We start from the raw sequence: 13,389 nt of genomic DNA, 5'->3' as shown, positions 1-13,389 counted from the left end.
AGAGAGAGAGAGAGAGAGAGAGATCTGACTCCTTTGAGTCCTGTGCTGAGAGAGCCCTGGAGATATTGGCTGGGCTCCCTGTCAGTGCTGCCCTGCTCGCTTTCCTGGAAATGTCTATGAATAAAAGAGGGTTGGTGGGCGGTGTGCTTGTCTTAGGCGAGTCCCTGGTGGGCATGACCCGGTGGGGCTTGTGTGGTGCTGGCTGAGGAAGGTGCCCCAGCAGGCTCTGGAGGGGGCCTATGGCTCTGCCACTTGAACCAGGCACTTCCTTTCTCCCTTGTGGGGTCCAGAGCCAGCCTTGACCCAAAGGGACACCGGGGTTGGGAAACACCTTGTGCGCCCCTCCCCGGGACCCGCAACGCCAGCTCTAGGCTCAACCACCGAGGTCGGTCCGGGTGTTTCTGCTGGAACTGCCTTTCCCTCAGCCCCATAAATCTCTGTGGAGTGACTGCCAGGACTTCAGAGCCCATGGCCTCACCCTGATTTACAGGGGAAACTGAGAGCCTGCGGCAGGATGGGATGGATTTAGCCACTGTCGGTGCTCGGCCACTGTCACCTGAGAAAGCATCCAGCAGCATCTCCCAGGGGCCTCAAGGCCTGCAAGAGACCATGGGTTTCCTCTACCCTGTGCCCACATTCCCAGCCCTGCCCTCATGCCCAGGAGATTAACCCCTCAGCCAGAGGGCAAAGGGCATCTGCCTGGCCGGGCCTGTACTGACACCACAGGCACGAGGCTGGGGCCAGCAGCCTCCTAGCCTGCTCCTCTAGGGATGGCTGGGGGGATGCGGAGGGCTGAGCACTGACAGAGGGCCCCGCCATGGACTAGGTCTGTGGCACCCATAACCCTGCTCAGTCCAGCACAGCTCTGGCACCCTAGAGGGTGAATGAAGCAAGAAGCCACAGAGAACACTCCAGAGAGCCCTGCCCTAACTCTCCTGCTTCTTCAGAAATGGATTCCCAGAATGGAGAAAGAAGTAGAGTGAGACCCCAGGGTGCCTGCAGAGGGGCTCCTCACTCCACCCCGCTCCTCGCTCAAACCCCCACAGCCCTGGCCCGCTGTGTCCACCAGGGCTGGGGGTGCCGATGCAGCAGGCTAGCTGGGCCTCTGGGTGGCTTCTCTGCAACAAAGAAGGACGCGGAGGCAGGGTAGAAACGACTGTGTATTCCCTGGTTACAAAGCGGGGCTGTGGCGGTCACCAGCATGTCCAGCAGGTCAGCAGACCAGCAGGGCCTCATCGTCACTGGCCTCCAACGTTGGGGAGCAGGGTGGTGGGGGACTCCTGCAGACACCCAATGGCTCTGGTGGGTGGGGGCCCAGGGTGCTACTGGCAGTGGGAGCCAGGGGGTGAGGGTCCTGGGCCGAGCAGGTCTCCCGAGGCGCTTCGGCAGGGGCCAGGCTGTCCACCAAAGAGTCCCTGCAGGCCTTTCTGTCCTTGTCCCCCAGCCTGCACTCTGGGTCCCGCAGGCCGGAGGGGGGCGGCACAGCAGATCCCGCCTCTGATGCATGGCCTGGGACACTGGGGGGTCCATCCCCAGCCACTACAGGGCTGCCTGTGTCCGTGAGGGGTGCTGGGGGATCTGGGGTGGTCCCCGGTGCAGGCTGGAGGAGCCCGTCCCCCAGCACCGTCTGTGAGGTGCGCGCAGCGGTCAGCAGTGGGATCTGTCCCCGCGGTGCCCGCGGCCGGTGAAAGAGCCGGTTCCAGAGGCGGCCGAGGCGGCGGCGGGAGGGCCCTCGGCGGGAGGCGTGCCTGCGCATCTGTCTCCGCATGGCTGTGCGAAGGTTCTGTAGCACCGAGGCCTGGAGGGTGGGGCGGTGGCTGAGAGGGCAGAGGTCAGCACGACCCCAAGAGACCAACTCGTTCTCCCCAACGTGGCCGTGGTGGCCCCCCACATCACCCTGCCCCGGCCTCACCTTCCGCCTCCCTCGACCCCTGGGCCATGCACTGTCCGACCTGGCCCCTAAGTCTCCGGGTCTGGGCGTCCTCTGAGGTCCAAGCAGGAGCCCCGCCCGGATCTCACCCTCTGGCGCTCACCTGGGACGCACTGTAGACGGGAAAGTCCTCCACGGGCGGAATGAGGCCCTGCGCGATGAGCTGCCCATAGGACGGGGGTGCCTCCCGCCGCACAAACTCAGCCTCCAGGCGCGTCATCTGGGTCTCGAAGGCCCTGAAAGTCGCCGGCAGGAGGGCAGCATGGCGGGGCTGGCCAGGACCACACTCTCCCTCCGACATACACGGGGCCCCCAGCCCTCCACTCTGACCTCCCAGGACGCACAGGAGAAGTCCACCAGCCGGAGGCCTGAGACTGGGGATGCAGCCCTCGCGGCGGAGCGCGGCGCAGGGAGCCCCGCCCCTTCCCATTGCGGCGGCGCGGCGCGGCCCCGCCCACCTGTACTCCTGCGTGCGCAGCGAGTAGAGCTTGAAGGCGCAGCCCAGGGCGATGACCAGCAGCAGGCCGCACACCAGGCTGCCGATGAGGGCGGCGGTGATGACCTTCCGCGGCACCGCCGCCAGACAGCCGTGCTCGTCGCTGCCGTCCTGGCAGTCCTCCTGGCCGTCACAGCGCCACGTCTCGAAGATGCACAGGTTGGTGCCGCAGTGGAAGGTGCCGGGCTGGCAGGAGAAGCAGTTCTTCTCGTCGGCGCCGTCGGGGCAGCTCTTCTGGTTGTTGCAGCGGTCGGCGGGCGCGTAGCACAGGCCGCTGCCGCCCTCGCAGGGGTACTGGTCAGGCGGGCAGGCGGGGCAGCCCTGCTCGTCGCGGCCGCTGGCACAGTGCCACCAGCCGTCGCAGCGCTGCGGCTCCGAGAAGCAGCCCTGCTCGCCCGCGTCCCCCGCGGCCCCGTCGCTGCTGCTCCCACACGGCTGCTCCCACGGGAGGCAGTAGCCCTTCACCTGATAGGTGGCGTTGAAGCCGTGGCCGGCGCTGCGGGCGCGGGCGTGGTAGGCCACGGTGAGGCGGCCCTGGGCGGCCTCCAGGCTCACGGGCCGGTGGTTGCTGCGGTAGGACAGCGTCTGCAGCAGGCGGTCCCCGCGCTCGCCCAGGCCCTCGTACACCTGCACGTAGTCGTCGTAGCCCAGCCGCAGCTCCAGCTGCAGCAGCACGCGCCGCGGGTCCTGCGTGTCCACCAGCCACGTGCAGTGAAGGTCCGAGGGCCCACGGGCTGCGCCAAACAGGTCCGGGGAGGCGAAGGAGCCGTAGAAGCTGCCCAGCCGCCGGCCACACGCCAGGTCGGGGCAGCCGGCCTCGTCGGAGCCGTCCCCGCAGTCCTGGGTGCCATCGCAGCGCCGCTCGGCGGGCAGGCAGCGCGTGGAGCGCGCCCCGCTGCAGGGGAAGGTGCCCCCCGGGCACAGGCTGCCGGGTGGCTCAGAGGCAGGCGCCGAGCAGTTGCCCTCGTCAGAGCCGTCGCCACACTCGTCCACAGTGTTGCATTGCCACGGCCCGGGCAGGCACTTGCCGTTATCACAGCGGAACTCGTCTGCCTGGCAGGACGCCTGGCCCAGCTTCCCTGTGGGGTGAAGAGCATGGGGGAAGGGGGCAGTCAGGGGAGAGCAGAGCCTCCCTCCAGCGTGGGACCGGGCGCCAGGAGCAGGTAGGGTGGTTCCCCTGTCCCGGGGTGGCAGGGCCTCTCCATGGCCACCCGAGGTGCAGAGACCCCTCAAATGCCAGAGTGGGCTCATCCCTGACTTGACCGAAGGGTGAGGGGTGAGCCACTCACTCTAGCCAAGTCTATGAAGTGGGGTCAGGGAGCTCGAGGGGCTGACCGGTCCCAGTCCCCCGACTGACTGGGCTGCTGGGGAAGACCCTGCAGGGAGTGGGCCAAGAGAGGTTACTGCCTGGGCCCTTGGAGCCCTTGGGCTCTGTGGTGCCCTGCCCCACCGTGCCGCCAGCATCACCTCGGATGTACGAGAGACGGAAGCCCTGGGCTTGGCCGGAGCTGGAGGCGTCAGAGTGGAAGAAGATCCAGACGTGGTCCCGGGCAGAGATGAAGGCAGGCGGGATGGCAGAGCCACAGAGCCGGAAGGCCTCCTGGCGGGGCGGGGCTGCTGGGCCCAGCATGAGCCAGTCCAGGGAGCACTGGTGGGACTCCTCCACGTCAAAGTTGCGGAAACTGCCGGGGCAGAGAGGAAGGAGGACCGTGGGTGTGGGCGGGCAGGCAGGGAGCCCACAGACGTGAGCTTACGGCAAGGGTGGCCAGCCACACTGGTCCCTCTACTCCTTCATGCTGGGCCTCTTAGTGGGACCCCAGCCACCATCCAGGGGCCTGAGGGCAGCTGCATGAAGAATCAGAACAACCGTGGACATCCCCATTGAGGCTCTGGGAGGGCCTCACCTTTCTGCCCTCCATCAGCACACACAGTGCCCACCCCAAAGCCAAAGTGGAGGGGGAGTCAGTTCCTTCCCCTGACACTGTCTCTTCAAGGGCAAGACCCAAGAGTCCAGATCCCTCCCACACTGGGTCTGCTGGGACAGACCTAGCACAAACTCACAGGCTTATCCAGTGAGGGGGCACACGCACACAGGGCTGGCCTAGCCTACATCTGGGTGATAGCTTGTCTCCTGGGGAGAAACACTGGAGCTGGCCTCCCACCCAGGCTATAGGGCAAGCAGGCCACAGGGCCAGGGAGTACCCTAGAAGTGGCCAGTAAGGGTGGAGTCTTTGAAGAAAGAGTGCCTGAGAGCCACGGCCCTGCGGCCACAGGGAAACTGGCAGAACCACCAGGAGAGACCCCCATCGTGCGCATCACATCCCTGTGCTTTGGAGCTAGGGAGTACCCGGGCCTGCTGGGCTTTGGCATGTAGGAGAGTGACACCCCAGCCACATACCCCATGGCCACCCCAGGCCAGGGGTTTCAGCCTCAGTTCCACTGTCTAGCCACCTCATCCCAGCACCCTCTGCACATCCCTGCAGCTACAGCACCGGGCTCCTGCCTGCCTCCCTCTCCTGCCGAGACTGCCCCCAGACCCCAGGGGAAAAACCCTGCTCTAGGCTCCATGCCAGCCTGGCCTCAAGCCACCTGCAGGACACTTCTGCCACCTCGGGGACAGCTGGACCACGCCAACCAGTCCCCAGGGCTTCCCTCCCTGGCCGGGCTGAGGTGATTGACAGCCCCCACTCCTCATGAGAGAGGCTCTCCCAGAAGTCCAGCAGGAGAGGCAGCCAGCTGCAGGGACCCACAGAGCCCAGGGCACGCTCACATGCTCACACGTGCCCACACACATGAACTTACACACATATCTGCTCACAGCTGCCCTCTGTACCTGTTCATACATGTGCTCACTCACATGCACGCACTCACACGTGCTCTCATACATGCCCTCTACACCTGTTCATACATGCACTCACGTGCATGTACCGTCACACACCCACACACTCTTTCACATACACACTCACTCAGCCTGTGTAAGGCCCACGGAGTCTCCCTCTGATGCCCTAGGTCCCCTTACCTGATGGTGATCATATCCCCACGGTCACCCTGGATGTACCAGCTGCAGTTGGTGCCCGGCGGGTAGTTGAGGGGCCAGGCTGGGCTGTAGATGACACCCCGCCGTTCCGTGTGCTGTTCCAGCTTTCCGCTGCAGGCAGCTGTCGGAGAAGAGGCTGAGAAGTGCTGGCCTCCCGTTTGGGTGGGAGGTGAGGTGGGAGGCCCACTTGATCCCGCCCATGGCTTGAGCACAGGCCTGCCCCAGGGTGGGATCAAGTCAGATGAGGGTAGCCATGGCCAGGGCAAGGCCAACCTCAAGACTTCATTGGAATTCCGTGTGGAGGGCCAAGGACGCACAAGGACTCGGGGCAGCCTCAGCTCCCAACCCTGCCCCGTGCACCAGAGTGTAGGTCTCATTCCCCACTCCCGGCAGGGCTGCGAATGAACCCACCGGCAGTCCCCTTGGCACCTCCGGGGTGCAGCCTGCGTGGACAGTCCTGCTGTGGTTCCCTGCCTGCCCTCCCTGGTGTAGGTATAAATACAGGCCTCAGCCCTGGGAAGGGAGGGGCTTTGCTCACCCAACACATATTTACTGAGTAGCTACTAAGTGCCCGGCACAAGTACTAGGTGTGCTGAGTAAGACAGTCAAAAGCCCTGCCCCATGGAGGCTGCCGGGAGAGCAGACATGCTGATCTCTGGGTGGAGTAAAGATCATAACACAGGCCTGCAGGGAGGCCAGTGTCCAGATGTGGCTGGAAACACAGGCTGAGTCTGCTCACACCTTGTGTGGCACTGGGGTTTCATCCTGAGCGTAAGTGGGGAGCCACTGGAGGTAGATGTCATAACCAGACAAGGAGACAGGCTCAGAGAGGATAAGTGACCTTCCCGTGGCCACACAGCAGTAGGTGGCGGAGTCAGACTCGACCCTGGTCCCCTGGTAGGATCGGCCTCTCACTGCCATCCGCGAACCCACACACCAGGGACAAGTGCGGGTTATCATTCCAGCCAGTATGGTGAAGCAGTGTCACCACGCCCAGCCCTGTCAGCCTCACTTCACCCTCTTCATTATCCATGCCTCTGCTTCCAGCTGAGCCCGCCTAGCCTGAAGACTGCAGAGCTGACCCCGGTGTCAGGCAAGGTCCCTGCACTTGGCCACACCCACCCCTCCCAGCCCCTGCAGCCCTCCACCACACCACCTCATCTGATCCTCACAAAAACCTGTGGCAAAGGCAGGGCCCATTATACAGATGGAGAAACTGAGGTCAGTAACACCACCTCCTCACTCTCCCACTGCCTGGCACCTTCCACTGTCGCCCTAGAAACCAGGGTCTCTCTGCTGGCTCTTAACAAGACTCTTTGGGACCCCAAACTGCACGGCTGCAGAAAGGAGAGTGGAAGCCTCCAGCCGCCTCCCGTGCTCATAGGACTGTGACCTGGAGGTCCAGGTCATCTGATACTCTGACTAACAGGGAAGTGGAAACCCCCACAGACAGCTCACAAAAGCCTCAAAGGACTAGCAGAGAAACACCACACTTAACCCTAAAACACGGCTGGGCACCCTTGGGCTGCCGTCAGAGCCCCAATAGTCCCTGGTCACCAAGGCACCAGCCAGGCCTCTCTGCTTGGCACTCACCTGTGGCCCGGAAGGCCAGCCTTCCTGACCCTCAGATTTCTCACCTATTAAGCAGGAGCATTATTGCACCTGCTTAATAGGTAGATTAATAGGTAGAACACCCAGGAGGGGAAGGACAAGGGCCCCTTCCCTCTGACAGATGAGCCCCCCCCACCGAGACCCTGGGTGCTGACCAGGGGGCCTGGGAGGTGTGAGGCTATGAAACCAGAAGAAGCTTCTCCTCCTGGATGGTGCTGGACAAGAGATTCACAGGCAGGGAGAGCCTAGTATGGCTGGCTCAAATCTCTAAAGCACATGATTAACGAGAAGTCAGGAGACTCCGTCAGCCAGGGTGGGAACCACCCTTTGTTGCCTTGACCCTCAGCCCCTGGGACAGGGTCTGGAGCAAAGCAGGGCCTAGTCTGTACCTACCCTGGCCAGGAGGCCTTCCTCAGTGACAAAACACTCAGGCCAGGGTCCTCACCCACAGTGGCTGCAGAAAGCCAGGCCCGTGCATCTTCTACAGGCATCACCTGCCTCAGCCAGAATCTTCCTCTAGACCTACGTCTATCCTCCTTTCCAGAGGCAGGCAGCCTGTCTCTGGAACCACCAGTCAAGTCAGGAGCAGATGACTAGACAGCAGCCAGCCCAGCCCTACCTCTCAACAAAGCCCCTGACAGCATGTCCCCCACACAGCCTTACCCCTGAGCACTCCCCAAGGCTGCCCAGAAATTCCCACCTAGGCGGCAGCGAAAGCACTCAGTTTGCTCTTCTCCAAAGTGGGGGCACAGAGCTCATGTCCTCCGCAGCCATCAGCCTGGCCCACTCACAGTGACCGTGGAGCAAGAGAGAGGGAGCTGCGAGCTCTGGTCAGGGCCTCCTGACTGGACGCTGCTTGGCCGTGAGCCTGGAGGCTGCCACCAGCTCAGACAACCAACTCCTGGCCTCTGCATGACGGCAGCCTCACTCCCACCCCAACAAGCGACCCCAGGACCCGGGCACAGGTGGGGGAAAGGCCTCACAAATCCAGTTCCAGGGCCCACATTGCCAGGCACTCCATTCCACCCTAGGCCTCACCTTGTCCATCAGTAAAATGGAGCCCATGGGTGCTGCTTGTCTCAGAGGTAGTCGGGAAATTCTAGGAAAGTGGCAGCCTCTAGGCAGGTATTCATGTGATGGGGTGAGTGGGGGTACACCCTGCGTGGGTGAGGATCCCACAGAGTGTGTGATGACGGGCAGGTAGTGACAGGTGCTAGGAGGACCGTACGTTTGCAGGATAGAGGGTGTGCGGTGTCGGGGCAGAGAAGCCTGTCTGAGCTTTAAATGGAGGTGACCCGTGTTCACTCCGGCAGAAGACCGCTCGGCCCTCAGGCCCAGGTGGCCCTGCTCAGGGGGGCAAGGGATGAATCAGCACTTTCAGACCAGCGAGCGTCCTTCTTTCCCAGTCCAAAGAGTCATGAAATGCTCTTGAGGAAGCATGAGCAAGGCCCGATAGAGCACAATTTGCGGATCTGGTTTCCAGAGGCAATCAATACTCCAGACAACCTGCCTGCTCTAACTGCACAGCAGAGAGCTGGGGGCCCCACCCCGGTGCTCGGGGAAGCTGCCAGGGGAGTGGAAGGCAGCCCGGACACGCTGTCCAGGTCAGGAAGCTGGCGCCACGGCAGCCACACGGCCTAGCCCAGAGTCCGGGGTGCGGGAGGTGACGACCTGCGGCAGGACAGGGGCTGAGAGGCCAACACCCGTGAGGTTTCCAGGCAGTCCAGCTGGGCCCTCAGGGGTGTCTGGGTGGTCACCTCAGGCAGCCAGAAGCTGCTCTCCAATGCTCTTAGCAATGCTAGCGGGACAGAGCTAGACTCCAGGAGAGCTAGGGCCCAAGACTGCCACCTGTGGCCACCTAGGCCGCCACGCAGTCAGGCTCCCAGGGCGCCACGCATAGGCGCCCTGATGCAAACCGCAGCCCCTGAAACTGGGGAATGAGGGTCTGCTGAGAACAATGTGGACCCTGGCTAAAAACAACCAAATGTGCAGACCTGGATGGCTGTCTTTGTCTCCCTGGCACTACGAGGGAACCTTGTCCCTATAGCAACACTGTTCTAAACCTGGGGCACGGGCATGTGGCAGATGTGTTTGAGGTCACATGCCCACCCACCATAGCAGCAGAAGGCCTCACCTGGGGCTCACAATCTGTAAGACCCGGCCCCCCTCCCCCCCTCCCTCCCACTCTCTACCGTGGTCATAGACCCCTGACCCCGGCAGGGCCAGTCAGCCTCCTCTGGAAAATTGGGATGGGGAGACTGGGCAGTTAGCGGTGAGGGCCAGGACACCAGGCAGCACTGGGGCTGGCTCGGTGCTGAGTAAGGCAGGGCCCCGGGCCAGCTGTGTCAGCAGAGGAGGCCAGACAGCAGGGAGCAGGAGATGATGTGCAGGGGGAACCAGGAGGGAGCCTGAGGAGCCACATCTGAGAGATGGGCCTCTGAAAGCAGCCTCTGTGGGCCCTGGGCCTCCCCATCCCAGTGACCCTGGCCAGCAGAGATCCCTCTCCCTGAGCCAGCCTCAGTGGCTTTCTGCTACGAGGCACTGAGCAGAACGAGAAGTCCCAGGTGCCTCCAAACCACTATGCAGCCCTGCAGACAGCAAATGAGTCACCGACCCCCCACGTTGGAGACCACACATTCTCCCCAGCTCCCTAAGGCCCTCCTCAGATGCCCCCTGGTGGCCCCAGGGCCCTGAGGGCCTGGGCTTCCCCGCAGCAGCCCCCTCAGCAAAGAGCAAACACCCTGATGGCCTCAGTCTCCCCTCCTGCTCCTGACAGTCTTTGCTGGCCCTGGCATTGGGCCAGAGCACAAAGATGGCCTGTGGATGGCTGGACCCACTCGGACAGGAGGAGGCAGGGAGGAGCAGTTCTGACCGTGTGTCTTAGGTTCGGTAGGTCTACTTGGCAACCACCGATCCCAGGGCCAAAACATCAGCCAAAGTGTTCATCTCTCTCCTGCACACCAGCTGGCCTGAAGCTGGTCTTGCCCAGACAGACCAGCTGAATCCAGGCTGAGCCACCTACTTTTCTAACTCACAACCAAGTCAGTATTTTCCCTGCTCTGGGTGATCCTGGCACCAGGTACCCAGCAACTGGACCCCACCCCTGTAGCCTCAAGCCTGCCAGAGTCATTCAAAGTAGCCCATTCTGAGCTGTTTCCCCTTCCCTGCCTTGACTTCCCCCCTCTCAAGACACATAGGTAACAAATTTGTCAATGGCATTGGCCTCTCTGTGCCATCATCCATTCATACCTTTATAAATTCAATCCCAGGTATAATTTTAAAACAGGCAAGCATCTCATGGTGCCTTGTGGCCTCAGGGAACCCCACAGTCTACAGGAAGCACAATCTGTCGGTTCTACTGGACCTGTGACAGTTTGCTAGTGGCATTAAGCCACCATGTGTCATTGCCATGCTGAGCACCTTGCCTCATTTGCCCATTGACCCTAATAAGCAGGCTCTGAGGTAGATCCTGTTATCGCATCCATTTTAAAAAGAGAAACTGAGACTCAAGGAGGTGTAAGCTTGCTCAGGGCCAAACGGCTCCTTTGTGATGCAGAAAAAATGCCCAAGGACTGAAGCTGAAAGAGGCCAGCTGACCTCAGGGGTGGACAGGCCCTGAAGGCCTGTCCACCTCAGAGGTCACTAAACCAGAAGGACAGGGAGGAAGGGAAGAAAGAGAGAAGCATCTTACTCACCTAAGGCAGGGACTGCGCTGCTGAGCCGCCCAGTGAGGACGATGTTCACTGTGGGAAATACAGGGAGGAGTCAGTAGGGGGCGGTGGCTCTTGGGGACCCAGACACCTGCACTGAGCCAACAGCAGCCCTTGATGGGCACAGGACAACACGGCCAACCCCTGGCTGGTTCTCTTCATCTCACAGGGCAAGGCCCAGAGTGCTGCTGCCACAGAGACTTCCACTCCCACCCGGTCCTGCCAGATGGGCAGAGGGGAGGACCACAGAGGGTCTCAGGACCCCCCCCCCCACAGCCAAAGAGAGTGGGGTGCAAGGTCGGCTGCACTCTGGCTGCTCCCCAGGCCTGGGAATTCTAACTCCTGTAGTAGGATGGGGTGCATTTCTGTCTCCCCTGTCCAGCTTGGGAATTCATGCCTGGACCACCCTGGTTCAGCCTGGATAAGGGCTCTGCCTGCAAGGGGGCCCCTGCCACTTGGAAGGGCTTCCTCACTCTGAGGGGCCTTGCCAGCCACGGGGTCTACCAGCAGTCAGGGCAGGAAGAAGCAGTTCTGATTACCACATTTTATAGGGATGCACAGTTAGCAGGATTCACGGTCCACTCACTGTGCCATGCTGACCTTGAGAAGAGAGGCAAAGAAATCTGCCACCTACCCCCTCAAGTATCCACCTGCATGGCCTTTGTCCTTTGCTTTCACCTACTGCTTTCCTGCAAGGGGGTTATAGGACCAAGAGGGGAATATGGGCAAACTCAGCTTCCCGAGGTTCAGGATGCCCCCTTCCCCCAACATCAAGGATGCCAAGGGAGGCAGAGAGCATCTCTGCCCAGGTCAGCCCCCGACTGGTGAGGAAGCAGGGGCAGATAGATGCCCCCTCTGAAAACACCCAGGCTCTGCTAGGCAGAGCCCATGCCACATCTGGGCAGGGAGGGCCCCCTGGGGGAAGCCCAGCACCCAGCAGCTCAGAGTCCAGAGAGCACATGGTACTAACAGACTGGGGAGTGGGCGCTTTGGAGGGGTGGGGTCCCAGCCCTTAGCCATTCACACAGCTGAGGCAAGGGGCCTTCCAGAAGACTCAGAGCTCCCTGATTATTGAAGGGCAGAGGAGGGTGCAGCTGAACGCTGACAGGTTTCTTTTTTACTATGTCATTTCAGTAGCTTCAGCAAACCTACAGGGCTTACAGAATCTTCACTAGTGACACCATAGGGTGTCCCCTGATGACCCCAAGCTCAGATAATGGCCTCCCTCCTCCTCGTGGTAAATAAAGGAGCCATGTGGGCTGAGGATTTAACTCCTTTCTTTCCCTCTCCCCCACACAGGGCGGTGGAAAGGTGGACAGAAAAACTCCCGGACAGGGCAGGAGTCCCTCCCTGCCCCCCTCAGGTGCCAGGCCTGGACAGGTCCCCGGGTCCTCCCCAGACACACCAGTCGGGGCTGAACAGGCCTGCCCCGCTGGGTCTAAGAGACACAAAGGGAAGACAGGAGTCACTCTCCCAGCTGCCTCCCGCCGGCATCCTCAACGCGGCTCCCGCTAGCACCCGCCCCCGCCCCAAGTCCCGGCAGGAAACAGTTCCTTCTTCTGGGGACTACCGGCCGCAGACCCGCCCGCCTCGCCTTTGTCCGCAGCTCCGGAGGCCCCAGCCCCGGCAGGCCGGGCGGAAAGCCGCTGCCTGCCAACCCCGGCCGCCCGCACCACCCGGGCGCCCCGGGATCCGCGCTCTGTTCCAAGCCGGGCGGGAGCCGGGGTTCGGCTGCCAGAGTCGCCCCCCACCCAGGCCTGACACCCCAGCAGGCCGGGAATCCAGGGGGCCGTCTGCTCGCGCAGGGCGCGTCCGGGAAGCCCCGGCCGGAGCCCGGGGGAGCGGCGCGGGCCGGGGTCGCCCAGGGCGCGGCGCGGAGCTGCACGGCGGGGGCGCGGACCCACCCGGCCTGCGCGGCCCACTCACCCAGGCAGACGACGGCGAGCTGTGCCCGGGCGCCCGGCGCCCCCTCCGGCCCCGCGGTCGCCCGCTTCTCCATGCCGGGGCCGGCCGCCCGCGGGCGCCGCCTCCTGCCCCCCCGGCTGCGGCTCCGGCTGCGGCTCCGGCTCGGGCTCCCGCGGCGGCTGCCGGCCGGGTGCGGGCGGCGGCTCCGGCTCCGGCAGCGTCTTTGTGAGGCGGCGGTGCAGGCCCGCAGCGCGCGCGGGGCCACATCGGCCGCGGCGTCACGGGCCCCGCGGGGGCTCAGCGGCGGCCGCCAGGGAGGACCCCCGCCCGCCGCTGCCCCCGCGCCCCCGGCGCCGCGCCGCCGCCGGCCTGTGCCCGGGGGCCCCCGGCGCGCCCATGCCCCGCGGCGCGCAGCCCACCCGGCCCCGGCGCCCCCGGCCCACGCGGCCGGGTGCCGTCGCTGGTGCGTCCGTGGGTCTGTGGGTCCTCGCGGCCGGCCCCTCGCCCGCTCCGAGCCCGGAGGCCGCGCCGCGCCAGCCACGTGACGCGCCCGCCGAGCCGCAGTGGCGCTGGCCGGGCGGGGGAGGCGGCGGGGCGGGCCGGGGGCGCGCGCCCCGCCTCGGTGCTGGACAGCTCCGCGCGGCCGCCCCGGCCAGTCGGCGCCCCCCGCCCTCGAGCCAGGGCCCCGTCGGCTCTGGCC

The 13,389-nt window shown here is 63.6% G+C and overlaps 1 protein-coding gene across 1 annotated transcript; it reads right to left on the bottom strand.

The window, feature by feature from the left end:
* Positions 1–2: 2 nt before the first annotated feature.
* On the bottom strand, positions 3–12,783 carry LRP3 (LDL receptor related protein 3). The gene is made up of 7 exons (XM_030299549.1): positions 12,711–12,783; positions 10,770–10,817; positions 5,446–5,584; positions 3,894–4,108; positions 2,389–3,505; positions 2,034–2,166; positions 3–1,798 (listed from the first exon to the last, which is right to left on the bottom strand). The coding sequence occupies exons 1-7, from the start codon at positions 12,781–12,783 to the stop codon at positions 1,214–1,216; spliced, it is 2,310 nt and encodes a 769-aa protein (XP_030155409.1). The 3' UTR covers positions 3–1,213.
* Between the last annotated feature and the right edge of the window lie 606 nt (positions 12,784–13,389).

Source organism: Lynx canadensis, chromosome E2 (genome assembly GCF_007474595.2).
Source record: "Lynx canadensis isolate LIC74 chromosome E2, mLynCan4.pri.v2, whole genome shotgun sequence".
Taxonomy (NCBI): domain Eukaryota; kingdom Metazoa; phylum Chordata; class Mammalia; order Carnivora; family Felidae; genus Lynx; species Lynx canadensis.
Note: the sequence above shows the minus strand (reverse complement) of the source record. Positions and strands in the feature narration are given on the sequence as shown.